Source organism: Engystomops pustulosus, chromosome 5, assembly GCF_040894005.1.
Source record: "Engystomops pustulosus chromosome 5, aEngPut4.maternal, whole genome shotgun sequence".
NCBI lineage: Eukaryota > Metazoa > Chordata > Amphibia > Anura > Leptodactylidae > Engystomops > Engystomops pustulosus.
This window is the reverse complement of record NC_092415.1, coordinates 29575594-29592335: the sequence shown is the minus strand read 5'-3', so window position 1 is coordinate 29592335 and position 16742 is coordinate 29575594. Positions and strand designations below refer to the sequence as shown.

General features: G+C 42.6%; 1 protein-coding gene across 1 annotated transcript in view; it reads right to left on the bottom strand.

Moving 5' to 3' along the window:
- The window catches only part of RGS22 (regulator of G protein signaling 22), a 61894-nt gene that overhangs the window by 28652 nt on the left and 16500 nt on the right, over positions 1-16742 (bottom strand). Inside the window, exons 7-14 of the mRNA XM_072151496.1 lie at positions 15805-15916; positions 13299-13917; positions 11519-11680; positions 11251-11431; positions 9489-9637; positions 8201-8312; positions 3614-3736; positions 19-120 (exon numbers count right to left, since the gene is read on the bottom strand). Of these exons, the coding sequence (XP_072007597.1) occupies positions 19-120; positions 3614-3736; positions 8201-8312; positions 9489-9637; positions 11251-11431; positions 11519-11680; positions 13299-13917; positions 15805-15916 (1560 nt within the window). The remainder of the gene's footprint in view (positions 1-18; positions 121-3613; positions 3737-8200; positions 8313-9488; positions 9638-11250; positions 11432-11518; positions 11681-13298; positions 13918-15804; positions 15917-16742) is intronic.

Genomic DNA, 16742 nt, shown 5'->3' with positions numbered 1-16742 from the left:
CTAAGATTTACCACTTACTTGGGAATGTCTGCGTAGTTTAAAAGGTTGTAGAGTCTCTTGGTAGAACAAGTGATGATAGGACTGTAGATCAAACCAGAAGTGGACACCGTTCTCCCACAGCTGAAGTCAAATAATAAAAACATATTTAGCTATTGAGATAACATCATGAAAACTGTGTATCTGGTGGTTGCTCTAATGTCTACAGAAATCCTACAAGCTATCTGGCAAGAATTCGCAAATCCAAATTGTTGTCATTCTTTTAAATAACTTTTTGGTTTGGTCCAGGATTAAAAAAAGACTCTTTCTAGAAAAAACACCATTCTTGTTCCCATTGAAAAAGAGAAAATTAGCATTTTTGTGACAACAATTCATCACTTTCTATTCTTTGCTTTGACAGCTGTGTTATGATGGGTGAACTGGGCCTCATGGAAACCAGGATTCAGAGCTTCATTGAAGATTCCATGTAAGGCTGGTCAGTAACATAAACCCTGACCTTCTTCTTGCTTTTGGTGTCATAAATCTAATATAAAAAATGGTGTGTATTTATGTGTGTTCATTAATGGAATCTGTACCATCACTTTTTACGATCACGAAATGTAGACATCATAGACTATGTTTTGAGTGGATATGTTCATCCCATGCTTTCCAATTGTTTGCCTAAAAGTACGTTTTGAGAGACACGTTGACTGTGTGTGACTGGCTGAAGAAAATTCCTGAGGGAGGGTGGGATAAGGGAGCTGAGTGAGATGTTGGCTGTGTGTGGCTTGCTGAAGATAAATTAGTTCCATTATTCTCCACTCCCTCAGAAATTAAAGACTTATTGGCTGTGTGTGACTCGCTGAAGAGAATTCCTGAGGGAGGGGGAATGAAGGAGACTTATGATTACGAACTGAGGAAACCACAGATCAGACTCGCACACATACATACATACATGGTGTGATAATTTTGGAAACAGGATGTGAATTGCACTACTTTTTAATAGCAGTTTTTTCAATGCTATTTTAAAATGCTTATTCAGGGGATTAAATTTACCGACAGGTGCTCTTTAAGTGTATACTCATTCTGTGGGGATGTGTATACTGTAGAATAAAGAAAATAATGCCCCACTCGTGGGACATCTGGAGCGACAGAGGAGCTGAGTAAAGCTTTATTTTTTCAAAAAGCCCTCCCCATCCCACCTGATACATTTTTTTATTAGGTGGACAACCCCTTTAAGTTTACTCCTCAACTTCATATATTTACTAGGGGTAGATCCTGGCATTGCCCGGGATAGTAAATAACTGCACTTAGCCGTAACAAAATATAATTTGTTAACAAAAATTGTTATATCTATCTAACAATCTTTGTGGCTATCTCTGTCTGTCTCAAACTCTTCCTGTCTGTGTCTCTGTCACTCATTGACTCTCCGTCTGTCTTTCTCTCACTCACTCTCCCTGTCTTTCTCTCCCTCACTCACTCTCCCTGTCTGTCTCTCACCCACAAACTCTCCCTGCCTCTCACTCACTCACTTACTCTCCCTGCCTGTCTCTCACTCCCCCTGCCTGTCTCTCTGTCACTCATTCACTTTCTTTGCCTGTCTCTCACTCTCCCTGCCTGTGTCTCTGTCACTCACTCACTCACTCATTCTCCCTGCCTATCTCTCTGTCTCTATCCCTATGCTTCTAACCTCAAACATAAGCTTTCATACTCATTGCTTAAAGTAATCAATCAAAGCCCAGAGCTCATAATAATGACTTGTGGCAAAATAGCAACCAATCATGGCTCAGCTTCCAACTGCCACAGCAGCAGCAGACAATGGATCCTCTATATCAGTGGTGGCGAACCTGTGGCACGGGTGCCAGAGGTGGCACTCAGAGACCTTTCTGTGGGCACTCAGGCCATCACCACAGGACAGAGTTCACCAAACAGGACCAAATCGTCCTGCAGTCCCAGGCAACTTATGAGATGCTGCTCTCAGCGCTATTTTAAAGCGACACTTCATTATAATAATAATTCTTTATTTCTATAGCGCACACAGATTACGCAGTGCTGAACAGAACTTGCCAAAGCAGTCCCTGTCCCCATGGGGCTCACAATCTTATCATCCTACCAGTATATTTTGGAGGGTGGGAGGAAACTGGAGGACCCGGAGGAGAGAACATACAAACTCTTGGCTGTTTGGAACTGCAGGAAAAATGAGGTGGTGTTGACAGAACTGCATTATCTTTGGAGGTCAACCTGCTGGACCCACCATTCTGCCTCTACAGAGAGACCCTCTTTCTTTCAACTGTATTAGTGGCCTTAGGCGGCCGATACAATTGAAAGATGTGGAAGAACACGTGGCAATAAGTTACTGCTTAAAATTCCACGTTGGCACTTCACAGTAAATAAGTGGATTTTGGTTGTAGTTTGGGCACTCGGTCTCTAAAAGGTTCGCCATCACTGCTCTATATGGTGGTCAATAAGGGTATTTTGGAAAGCACAGGCGAAATTTTTGAATCCAGAGATAGACTATTACTTTCCCTGAGTCACAGAGAGTGGCTGTGCAAAATTTGGTGATTGTAAGTAGATTCCTTTAGTGGACATACATACACACAGCTTTATATATTAGATAAAACTATGAGACTAAGGCTATATTCACACTGCCGTTGCCCGCCCGTACCGTACCGTAGCGGGCAACGGCAGTGTACGGGGAGAGGAGGAGGAGGTGAGCGCAGCTCACCCCCGCCCCTCTCCATAGCAACCTATAGCGCACGGCCCCGTATTACGGGAAAAGATAGGACATGTCCTATCTTTTTCCCGGGTACGGAACGGTACGGTGCCGCACGTGTGCTGCACCGTACCGCTCCCGTAGGGTGCCGTGCGCTCATAGGAGTGTATGGGGGACGTATATCGGCCGTATATACGTCGGCCGTATATACGTCCCCCATACGTTCGTGTGAATGTAGCCTAAACCCTATTGTTAGATATTGCTATAAGACCATGTAACAATCCCTCTGACATTCAGAGAACCACACCGGGCACAACAAAACTAAACCCCTTCAATAGTATTTAGCGGACAGCTAAACATATGTACTCTTGGTTTAGGATGGGGACACTTCTACTAGCAGCTTATGTTCTGTGAGAATAACATCAATGCTTATGGAAACATATAACAAATCCATCACAAACTCTTGTGATGGATGTTGCTCCATTTGGATCACCCCTCATCAGGAGGGATTTTTTTTTTCTGCTGAGGGAAAATTAGTTTAATGTTTTAACTTTTTTTTTTGCTTTATTTTTTAATCTTCTGGAATAATTGAAAGAATGAACTTATATAGTTTACCCTCCTTTCATCCCTCATATCCCTTGGTTGACCTTGACAGACATTAGTCTTTGTTAAACCATACTTTATAAAGTTAAGAATAAGGGACACAGTGGATACCTTACACTTGGAGCAGAGCTTAGATCACAACATTCAGACCGATACAGAAAATGTTGTCATTTTCATGATTTATCATTCTCTTGGGCAAAGTTCTATGGACCATTTCTGTATGAGGGAACACAGTGTTCTAGACCAAGATACTCACATAGCAGTACATTTTCATAATACCCAATTAATAAGATATTAGTTGTAGGATCTTCTTAAGCATACCTTGTTCTCTGACTGCTCACAGAATGATGTGAAGAAATATCCGGCCCGAGAGTCCAGATGCAGAGCATGCAACATTTTCTCCATCTTGGAGCTCTTCAGTACATTGTCACTTATATCTGCACTCTGAAAGCGAGAGGTACACCACAATTTATACATTTTGATAGCGTTTACCAATTTAGCAAAATTCGTCAATTTGCCCATCCATGTTAAAAGGCAATCAAAGCCCAATCCTGGCAATGTCTTATGGATATTACACTATTTAGGAAATTTAAAGTGCAGCCACTACATTGAACCACCACATTCCTCTTATGTTACAAACAACTTTCAGTGTTCCGAGGAGGCAACTGATTTGTTGAAGGGCGTTCCGTAACCAAGAACCAAAAAAAACAAGTTTCATTCCATTGTGTGAAAATTAAGTTTTTTTCTTCCGGTGTTTACAGAAGAAACTATCCCAGTGTCATCTCTGAGACACCGGTTCCTGTCTGATGTGCCCTGCAAGCTTGGAGCAGAGAAAAGATAAGTCTACTGTGACCACCAATACTTTTGCTCAAACCATCAGAGACTGGAAGATTGGCGCAACACTTGATTTTTTACTCAGTAATGTCTTGTTTATATATGTAGCCTATAATTTTTTTTTTAATCCCTGGAAAACCCTTTCAACTCATTGGCCGAAGTGACACTTTATAGACCCCTAAGACTCCTGCACCTGGGTGCAAGTACACAGCCTGCTGCCTCTCAAGGTATGCCCCGATGAGAATCTCATTTAAAGAAAATTTACCACTTATTTAGAGGTAGATTAACCTTTAACGCTGCTGGGTAGAGCCCAGATATGTTATTTTGCAGACACATAGAGATAGCTCCTCTCCTAGGTTGGCCCTGCCCCCTCCTCCGAGTCATCTCAGAGCTCCGGCATTGGAAGGACTGCTGCGGGGAAACAATGGAAAGCTAGGCAATAAAGTTATTTATTGTTTAATACCCAGGAATAGGGGAAGACGGGGCCACAATATGAAGGAGGAGAGGTTGGAAGGCAGGAGTACAGAAAGCTAGGGCATTATAAGTATGGGAGTTAAATAAAAGTGGGGGAACCAAAGTAAAGGGAGGACAAAATAAAAGAGGGGGTATTGTATTTTGCGGAATTGCATTAGGGGGTATTATGTAGGTCTTTATGGTGACTGGCTGCAGGAAGGGGGTATTGTACTATGTGGGGGTTATTAGGGTCTCTATATTATACTATGTATGAGCATGGGAAAAGGGTATGGCTTAGGAAAAAATGGATGGACTTTTTCTCCAGCCCAAAAGTTGGGAGATATGGGCATGTCTTTCATTTTTCCTAGAAACTGTTGAATTAAAAAAAAATACTTTATAAAAATGTTAATGGAATGAGAATGAGAATCATGATCGCTCATATAGCCGACTCTTCACAAAGTCTTGGGCATGCGCAGTTGTGATTCTCATTACATAGTGCGCCAGGGAAGGGAGGGAGTAATTAAATGTGTATATAGATGTATTACTAGGGGGGTGGAAGCTGTGTACATAGATGTATTACTGGGGGGCTGGAGTCTAAATGTGGCCCCTACCACATTTTGAGCCCAGCCCCCCCCCCCCAGCCTTGATCCAGCCCTGATGAGGCAGATACATATATAAATACACTCTACAAAAGTTTTAAAAATAACCTGTGCTGTACTATATATCCCAAACAATAAAGTGCTTCTTTATCCACATTTACTCAACATTGCTGCTCCTCTTAGCCTTGCAAATTCAGCGTAACCCCTTGTAAATAATATTTAGAGCATCATCTCCATCTAGCGGGAACATTTGGCAGGATAGTCACGAGTTGTCCTCTAGCCCTGTACCGTTCTTCTGGAGATGTGATACCTCCCCTGCTCAGATTGCTTATTTTCTGTGGGGCATACTCTAATTTTCTACAAAATGAAGTCACTCGGAAGATATTAACACTAAAAGCAAACCTGCAAACAATCTTAACCTCCCTGACGTCTCTGTACTTCTGGGTGAAAATACTTAAGTGCAAAAAATTTGTAATGTAAATTAATTTTTTTCTTCCTGGAAGGCCTAAATCCAGATTAAGAAACTGATGGAATAAAATTTTACTTGGGGGGATGGATTATTTGTACTGGCAAAGAGTTTATTTGTAGTACATTCAAGTAATCCTATGAGGTCATGGGTTTAACACTGCTGTTTGTGTTGAAAAGTCTCAGCACAGTTGTCAAGGGGACAAGTCCATGGCACGAGACCAGAGTAGCAGCATATGCTCGTAAGACATGGAATCACACCAAGGATCATGAGCGACTATTTGACCTGGGCTGGAACACCCACCCTGGCAGAGTTTTCACAATCTCGAGAAGACAGTCATCACTTCCCCAGATCCCCATAATCCATCTTTAAGCAGTTGGGATTTATAGCAAGCTGTATAAGCCTCCAAGTATTCACACACAATCCTCTTACAATTACTATTTGTCGATGGAACTATAGCCTCATATTCTAAGAATGCTCAATCGATACCAGAACTTTCTTTTGGTGTATATACATAACATTACGGATCACACTCCTACCCAAAAATCAGTTTATACTTGTCTTGGAACTTTCATTTACACTATTTTAAGGCTGCATGTCATCAATGTCCCACGGGCCATTCCTACAGCAATATTTTATTCTTGGAACAGCAAAAACAATAAAATCCTCAAGTTTTTCTCTTGTGTTGTGTTGGGCAGTGAACCAACTGATCTCAGGCCATTTAACAGTATAGTAGAAAACTATACAAAACTGACAAAAAGTTGGAGCTAAAGAGAAAGTGTGTGTTCACGTATAACAAGTTTTGTTCAGATATGTTAGATCTACCATGGATAAACCTGGGACGCTTACTCAAAGATCCAGGCACTGTGACTGTGGTAATATTCTTACCATATATACTCGCGTATAAGCCGACCCGAGTATAAGTCGAGACTTATATATAGCTTTCCAGCCCCTGTAGTATATAGCCAGCCAGCCCCTGTAGTATATAGCCAGCCAGTCCCCTGTAGTATATAACCTGCCAGAACCCTGTATTATATTGCCTGCCAGCCCCTCTAGTATATAGCCTGCCAGCCCCTCTAGTGCATAGCCTGCTAGCCCTCTAGTATATAGCCTGCCAACCCCTGGAGTATATAGACTACCAGCCCCTGTAGTATATAGCCTGCCAGCAGCTGTAGTATATAGCCTGCCAGCCGCTGTAGTGTATAGCCTGCCAGCCCCCTAGTATATAGCATGTAGACCTTGCCCCCAATATAATGCCTGTGTGAGAAAAAAAAAGTGCACCCTCCTTCTGACGCCCCCCTCCTTGTCCCAGTCTGTTGCAGGCACCATCATGTCAGCAGCTCGCACACATTAGAATGTCAGTGAGCGGCTGATGTCTAAAAGGGATATGCCCTTTTAGACAATTTTGGTAAACATGCCCCAGTATTTTTATGTCAAACCGTGAATGAAATATACAGAGTGAAAGTGTAATAAAAGATATTTTACTCTTCTGTTTAAAATATGTAGCAAAATATAGCTGTGTATTCCATTATTCCTTATTTTAATTTATTTTTTTTACTCCTTGGGGCTTGAACCCTAGGGGTTAGATTGCTTATACAACATGCTGCAATACAACTATATTTTTAATAAAGTTGGCTGAATTACAGGCCTGGGAAACTTGGGAGGGCTACTGTCAGGGGGGTAGTGGACCCACTGAAGCACCACAGACGATGACGTAAGCCGACACCTGGAGAGCGGAGTCCAAGTGGCACCCAGTTTTTACTAGAGATACCACCAGGTCGCTCCACAGGCACAACTTTGCTCACAGTGGTGGCCAAGGCAAAGTACAGATAGTAAGGCAGAGACAGAGCCTTGGTTGGTCCGGAAGTCCAGACAGGTGACACAGGATAGGAGTCAGGAACAAGGCGGAAGGTCAGGGCTGGCGGGAGAGGAGCGAAGTCAATCGAGGTCACAATGGGAAATCACTATAAACATGCAGGGTAACAATAGGAAAACTTTCTCAAAGGCACAAGGCACAAAGATCTGGCAGGGGAGACATGAAAAGGCTGGCAATTTATCAGGGCAGGCGGCCGACCAGCTCCAATTATCGGCGTGCTGGCCCTTTAAATCTTACAGAGCCGGCAAACGCGTGCACTAGGAGGCGGGGACTGCCACTGGAGTGAGGGAAGGTAAGTGAGGCTGCAGACAGGAGCCAGGGGCGCAGGGAGGTACATGGGTTGCAGGGGCACCCGTGACACATACTGGATAATGTTGAGACCAGGGCCCTGTGGGGGACATACAATTACTTCTAGAATACGATTTACTTTTATTTTATTGTTATTTTAAAAAATATATTATTCGCACTTCTGCCTTTTAAAGCATTCTTGCTTTGCAGATTTTTTCCAAACCTGCATAAGTTACTGTACATACTTAATACAAACATAAACCCCCTTCCTACATGAAAAATACAATGTAAATAAACAAATGCTACATGTCACATTCAGGTTGAGTTGAGTATTACCAAACATGTATGTAAAAACATCCATATAAAAAAGACATAACTAAATGTGCACTTACTGATAGGACCTCCTGTTCCACACCACTGCAGTAAGACTTTGATCCTGTTCTTTCCTTTACCATATTTGCATGTACAGTTGTTGGTCTCGAGCTCAAGGGTCTCATTTGTGACCTAAAAAATATATTTATATCAAAATATCTCCCATAACTTTCTATATTTTTTTTTCTAAATGCTGAGGTCCACAAGATATAGCCTTTTGAAGTGCGCTCCCTGCCATGACATCTATACACTATATGATATCTGTACAGGATGTGAGCAGGATGTTTCTATACAGTATATAGTGTACTATAGTAGCATGTTATAGAGCATTAAGAGATGAGCAGATTGTACACAGTGTCCTATCTGCAGGCAGCATGTTATAGAGCATTAGGAACTGAGCAGATTGTACACAGTGTCCTATCTGCAGGCAGCATGTTATAGAGCGGGAGGAGCTGAGCAGATTGTACATAGTGTCCTATTTGTAGGCAGCATGTTATAGAGCATTAGGAACTGAGCAGATTGTACACAGTGTCCTATCTGCAGGCAGCATGTTATAGAGCAATAGGAGCTAAGCGGATTGTACATAGTGTCCTATTTGTAGGCAGCATGTTATAGAGCAATAGGATCTAAGCAGATTGTATATTTTTTGATTGAAAAGATTTAAGATAACCTAGGTGGCGTAACTTGAAGCTCATGGGCCCCAGTAAAAAGTCTGTGACAGGTCCCTGACTATAATTTATGGTTTATAGTACTAGTCATCTCATATAGGAAGGGTAGACCTTATGGGTCCCCAAAGCCTCTTGAGCCCGGTTGTGACCCACCCTCAGCACCCCCTTAAATTATGCCCCTGGATAACCTGTAATTATTACACTTCTCTGTCTTTCTGTTGAAAAGTATAGTGGAGAGTGACTGATAGCCCCCCATGTTTAAGCGTGCATAGTGATAAGACCACCTTCTTGACTTCTCAGCGTAATAAGAGCAGAGAAATAAATAATTAAAAAAAAGAGGAGGAAGGGTGACCCCAACTCTCCAAAGAGATCCACGGCGTACGGGCTATAACACGGGGAAAGATAGGACATGCCCTATCTTTTTACCAAGTACGGAGTGGTACGGGCGGAGCGGCACACGTGTGCGGCACTGTACATACGTCCCCGATACGGAAGTGTCCATGGGGCCTTATACTGAGTTGTTTCTAATAAAACTATTTACCAATCCTCTGACTCTATAATGATAAGTCATCTCAGTGACATGTGGATCCATGTTTCCATGTATGATGCTGTTAACCATTACTGTGGGTCAGTATTTTACCGGTTGTTATTGTCCTGTGTTGCGCTGCCAGGTAAACTTCTTATCAGTCTTTTCTGTGGCAATAACTTTGCTGATATTAGTCTTCCAGACACCACAGGAGTGGAGACACTTTTAATAATTTTTGGACATGTTTGCATCTTTTCGTTTACCTGGAAAAATATACAATTACCAGAAATCAAAAATATTTTTTCACTGTGAATGACAGCATATTGTACATTGTCTAATTTCATTCCTGGCCATAAAATGGCTGCAGGGGGAGGGTCATGTGATCCCTAACTGTCCATGAGCAATCTCCTTTCAGGACCTTAATATAATATTCATGAATACTATCTAAAGTACCTGGCAAGGCTATTTCTCACAGATAGAAATGAGCATACCCAAACTTTAGGATTGGTGTTCTCTGTTCAGCATCTCCACCAACCTGGATATGTTTCCTGATGGGCTGAAGAGCAGCCACTCCCGTAGCTAGGCCTGGCTGTGATTGGCTAGATGGACTCCTGGTGGAAACACCTGACCAATCACAGCCATGCCTAGCAGCATTAAGCTGCCTATTTGGCTGCTCTGCAGCCCATCAAGTGTAACAGCCCGGTGGATGGGTTGTTTAGGAACTTTTATGCTTCAGATATCTCCAAGATTAAGGTGATCCCAAGAGAAAAAGAGGTGTTTATTCACCCAAGGTGCAGGTGCGAGATAAGATGAATCCTACATTCTGAGTGGTTTCTAAATAAAGTTACCTTTAATAATATTGCCTTTAATGATATGATAATTCCTTAGTATGGAGCCATAACTGTTATTGCGATGCACACTATCAGCCTGGGAAGGGAGTGTTTACATGTTAGCCATTGAGAAGTTGTGTTTCAGGCTTGGTCAATCCTGTTTGCCCAGAGGTCCCTGATTGGATGTCTGGATACTCCTCCCCAAGTTGAAGTTTATATCAAACTCCCTGTGCCCGGAAGGTTCCAGACTAGTCCAGATCTTAGAGGAACTATGATGTGTTTGTGAATGCTGTCTAGACACATGGCCTGCACACTTCACGCCTCCTGCAGCTCTGATCCCTAAGAAAGCCTAGGATTACTGCTAAAACAGCTTCTTATTTCTCCATCCCAAAGCTACTAAAACTAGAATGTGAGTGTCCTTTTCCAGACATTATCCATCTAGCTACCTTGGACCTGGACAGATTGGACTTCAACCTCATGAACACTGCCATCGCTGTGTTCATGTTCTGGAATAAAGGAACTGTGAGTTGATGTTCTACATGTCTTGTCTATGTTTGATCCCTGGCTGCCGCTAACATTACAGGCCTCCCCTCTACCATCTACCTGGGAAACCCTTACACACGCACACACCAGTAGGGCCCCTGTGAGAACTACTTTCAAAGGCTTCCCTCTTTTTTTGCAATCTACTTGCCGGACCTGCCTGGCGTGGACGGGGCCTGTTCCACCTAAACCAAGCGACCATGAACAAGTCAGTGCTAGGCTGCCCTAATGCCAGCCACTCAGGTACCAGGGGAATCCAGCTGCCCCGATGCCCTTAGGCCAGGCCCCAGTGGGGGATGTTGCACAAGGAACATGTCCAGGTTAGTTGGAGCTGCCAAACGGAGAACAACAAACCTAAAGTTCGGGTCTCCTTGTCTCTACTCTGTGCATAAATGAATGTCCACAAACTGCACTGACATGAAACATGTTGTATAGAAGACTGGGGCAAAATTCTCATGAATGTGAGTGATTTTACAAAGTTGTAATAATATGTTTGGGGCACTTACCGTGGAAATAGAAGTGGCAATTTTTGGCATGCAAGACTTTGGTCTGAGTGGTAACATAGTTATGGTCTCTGCAAACGGGTCAACTTCTTTCTTTGGTCTCAGCTGTCGATCATAATGCAATTTAAGATCAGCATCAACCTTTTTAGCGGATCCTGAATCGGACAAACAAAATCTAGGGCCCCTAAAAAATAAATTTAGATATTTCAGCTCTTGACTCAACACACATATACAAAGGTGTAGAGGAGAAGCAGTCATTTCGTGTTCTTACCAGTACAGGAGCAGTGGTTTGGCTATTTCAGTCTGGACATTTTGTAGATGATTTTCACGCCATTGCTTCGTATCGAGAAGGTTCAGTCTTGCGAGGACCTCTGCCTGAAGGTATTGCTCACCAGTTACCATCATATACAGTTTTTTCATCTTGTTAAGATGGCTTGAAAGGATAAAACACAGTCAATGCCTTTGTATAATATGGAGTGGTGTAATGCATTATTACTATCATAATTAAAGTTCTCTGCTTTGGACAATATCTACTTGTCAGAAGGTTCCCTCATCAAATTATCAAATCACAAAGTATCCTTTACATAGCAATCTGTGGGGTTATCTGATTTAGCTGAATACCCCTGGTACCTAAGTGGTAGGCTTAAGTGTGGCCTAGCGCTAGATATGTCATGGTCGCTTGTTCCAAATGGAACAGGCCTTATCTACCACAGGCAGGTCCAGCGAGGGGATGAAGATACAGGAGAGGCTGCAATATGATGAAGGTTTCCGCTTGGTGCACTCCTGGTGCATGTGTGATGTAGAGATCCCCGGGGAAATGATAGAGCGGAGGCCCATGATGTTAGTGGCAGCCAGGGATTACACGTGTAGACAACATGTGGAATATCGAGACTAAGACTTCAACATAGCAACGGTAACTGGCTAGAGGTGGAGGGCCTATCTGCCAACGTGCGAGGTAGCTGGTTGGATGCAGTCTGGTAAAGAAGGCGTACAGGCTGATTCAAGCTACTTTGGTAGCAATCTTAGGGCAAACCCTGTATAAGTGCAGTGCTGCAGCAGGTAGGCCTGTCTCCACAGTTAGGAGACAGAAGCAGCAGCAGGCTGCAGTCCTTGTATTATGTAGCAAGGATCAATAGGAGGGAATGTAAGTAAGCTTCCCACTATTTTTGGCTCAAGGCATCCACTAATTAGAAACCTTGAGGCAAAGTGGGATTGACATTGCTCACACAACAATTGTAATTGATTAACCCTCCCTTCCAAGGCAAATGTTATTACACCAGCAGTACCAGTAATGACCAGTAGGTGGAGGGTATTCATATATCATTAGAAGGAATTAATATATCATTAAAGGGGTATTCCAAAGAAGACAAGTTTCTTGAATCTACTAAGGATAACAAAATAACACTTTCTCTAATTCACTGTTATTAACACAAATACAGAATTTCACAGATATAAGTCCAACCTGTCTCTATCAGTCCTGCTGTACACAATTTTGGTTGCCCCTGTACCCTGGATCTTTAGGGTCGGGTGGACATATTAGTCTCCTGTCTGACACTAGACTGAGCTGCTCTCTGCCTCTAGCCCACACCCTTGCATTCCAGGACTGAGTAATATTGTAAAGTAAGGGGTTAAAAATGATCACTACGGGATTGAAATTTGTGAATTTTCTTTCATGGGAAAACCCCTTTAAGGCAACTTCATGCAGGAACACATAGAATATAGGATACAGTTTACTGTATTTCACCTACATAACTAAGGATCACTTGAAGTGTAATGGTTCGTAAAGGACTGGTCCAGCGGGCCATTACACATGTGCTTGGATCCTAATGTCAAACTTGCAAAGTTTCAACAAACTTGAATTTGATGCTTTTTATTATCTAAACCCATAATTGTTAGGGCCCCCCAGACCTGAATCACAAACCGGACACAACTGCGTCACTGGAAATGTGATGACATTTTTAGATCAATGATTCCTGGATTAGTGGCAATTGTATTATTATCAAAAGTGTAATTTATGTTGAAATGTTTCCATAAAAATCTGTTAGACTCACCTCTGTTTTCTTTTCATGTCATTTGTGGATTTTAACCTCTCAATGTCCATCCACAGCAAAAATAGCTTTTCTCCTGACGTCCCCATAATAAAAGATTTGAACTTTTCAAACTCTTTCCGGCTTCGAATCTGGGAAAATTCTGTAGAAACTTTCAGATTGTCCATTTCGTCGCTATCGGATTCAGAGATATCAAGCTCTTCCTCGATGGAGGCTTCAGAGGAGGTGGAAGAAGCTCCTGTACTGGGTGCTCGTTGGATTGTCACTTGAGCCAAGTCAAAAATATCCGCTTTGTCCTTACTTTTCTCCATAGGCTTACCATTCAACTTGGAAACTGCTGTCTTCATAACCTGATCGACGTAATAAAAAGCAAAGTCCTCCATAGTTGGGAAGATTGGGACTTGAGTGTCTTGGGTGTTGTTCAGACTGGTGTCTTCTGGTTTCTGCTCAACATAAAGTCTAATTGGACTTGGTGTTGGGGAAGGAGCAATAGATACAGGATATTCATCCTTCTCCCACATATCCTGAATTGTTTTACTGTTCCTCTGAGATTTAGCGGAGAATAAATTCTTATTATTGTGGACAATACTTGGTTTTTGGTGACCTGAAATGCTCTGCAGAACTGTGTAAAACAATAGAAAAAAGTAATGTTAATTCAGTGGAAGTTCCATATACACTCACCGGCCACTTTATTAGGTACACCTGTCCAGCTGCTCGTTAACACTTAATTTCTAATCAGCCAATCACATGGCGGCAACTCAGTGCATTTAGGCATGTAGACATGGTCAAGACAATCTCCTGCAGTACAAACCGAGCATCAGTATGGGGAAGAAAGGTGATTTGAGGCCTTTGAACGTGGCATGGTTGTGCCAGAAGGGCAGGTCTGAGTATTTCAGAAACTGCTGATCTACTGGGATTTTCACGCACAACCATCTCTAGGGTTTACAGAGAATGGTCCGAAAAAGAAAAAACATCCAGTGAGCGGCAGTTCTGTGGGTGGAAATGCCTTGTTGATGCCAGAGGTCAGAGGAGAATGGGCAGACTGGTTCGAGCTGATAGAAAGGCAACAGTGACTCAAATCGCCACCCGTTACAACCAAGGTAGGCAGAAGAGCATCTCTGAACGCACAGTACGTCGAGCTTTGAGGCAGATGGGCTACAGCAGCAGAAGACCACACCGGGTGCCACTCCTTTCAGCTAAGAACAGGAAACTGAGGCTACAATTTGCACAAGCTCATCGAAATTGGACAGTAGAAGATTGGAAAAACGTTGCCTGGTCTGATGAGTCTCGATTTCTGCTGCGACATTCGGATGGTAGGGTCAGAATTTGGCGTCAACAACATGAAAGCATGGATCCATCCTGCCTTGTATCAACGGTTCAGGCAGGTGGTGGTGGTGTCATGGTGTGGGGAATATTTTCTTGGCACTCTTTGGGCCCCTTGGTACCAAATTGAGCATTGTTACAACGCCACAGGCTACCTGAGTATTGTTGCTGACCATGTCCATCCCTTTATGACCACAATGTACCCTGTAACATCTGATGGCTACTTTCAGCAGGATAATGCGCCATGTCATAAAGCTGGAATCATCTCAGACTGGTTTCTTGAACATGACAATGAGTTCACTGTACTCAAATGGCCTCCAGATCACCAGATCTCAATCCAATAGAGCATCTTTGGGATGTGGTGGAACGGGACATTCGCATCATGGATATGCAGCCGACAAATCTGCGGCATCTGTGTGATGCCATCATGTCAATATGGACCAAAATCTCTGAGGAATGCTCCCAGCACCTTGTTGTATCTATGCCACGAAGAATTGAGGCAGTTCTGAAGGCAGAAGGGGGTCCAACCCGTTACTAGCATGGTGTACCTAATAAAGTGGCCGGTGAGTGTAGAACCCATATAGATAGCAGCAGACTGCCAGATATCTGCCATATATACTGGTTGGCTTTTATCCTGTATTGTGCCATTAGACTTGCCATAGATTCATGCTTGATGTGAAGGGGGCTGCCTTACAAGGTAGCTAAGAGGCACAATTCTGGAAAATCTATTTGAATATTTCCCAGTATCCCCGAATGGAGCATCAATGGCTACAAGTCTCCAAAGGACCTAGAAAGTGGATTTAATTGGAGCTTTTACTTTCTGACCCTAGTCAATAGCCTCTCACTTACTAAAACCAGTTTCCTACACTGCACTGAAGAGATGCAAACACATGGAAACAGTGCTGACTACAGCTGGTAACCTCTTCCTTCTGTAATAGGTATACTGGTCTGGTATCATGTCATTATGTTTTCTGAAAAAGTTATGCTTGATGTTAAGGGGGCTGCCTTACAAGTTAGCTTAGAAGCAATGTTTTCCTTATCCCATCTTGGAAAATGTATTTGCATATTTCCCAGCGGTACACTGTCTAGTGTACACTGTCAGCATCTGTGGATTCGTGCGGGTGTCAGGTTCTGAGTGGGAGGATGCAATGTTTTTTTTACATAAGTGACAAACATTGATTATTACCTTGTCTTGAGTCATCACCCCAGGCGATGGTTCCAGATACGGAATTTGTGGTATTAGGATTAGCACTTTGTTTTGCAATTGTAAACCATTCTTTTGTCTGGGTAAAAGAAGCCTGTAAAATATAAGTATAGAAATGAAAGTAGTGAAAGAATTTGCATATTTTAAAAAATTAAAGGAAATCTACCATTAAAATCCATCATGATAAACCAGAAAAACTTACTCATAGATCCAGGCACCGGGACTGTGGTAATCTTCTTATATCTGTTATACATGGCCTCTTTTCTAAATAAATTAGTAAAATTATTATAATGAGCCAGAAGGGCTATGGGGGCGTTGTGTGGTGTAGCTTCACAGGCTGTCACACTGCACAAGGACCACTTCCCCCTCCCACTGTATAAGATTACAGCAGGCAGAGAGAGGAGGAAGTAGGGGGCATCAAAGCAACCTGTGTAGTCAGAGCACAAAGGGGCTCTAGTAACAACCCCCAAAGCCCTTCTGGAACACTGGCACAGTCAGGTTGCCTGGATCTATGAGTAAGTGTCCCTGGAATATCATGCTTGACTTTGATGGAATATAGTAGGTAGCAAGGAAGTATTTCCAAGCTAAAAATATTGATGACATATTCATAGAATAGGTCATCATTACACGCACCCTCACACATGAGCTTCTCAGCAACTCATACACAGAGAATGGAACAGGAAGTAGAAAGCTCCATTCTCTGTGTAATGGTAAGACCACATTACTACAGATCAGCTCCCATTGATTTGAACTGAGTTGTTCACTTCCTGATCCATTCTCTTTACCTCACTTACTGAGAATGAGTTGAAGTTCTTGTCCACTATCAGCAAATAATTGACATTATTTGTGCAATGAAAAGTTCTGCAATTTTCATACATACTTTCATATATCAATTCCTTTCTGTTTTATAGCTCTGCTTC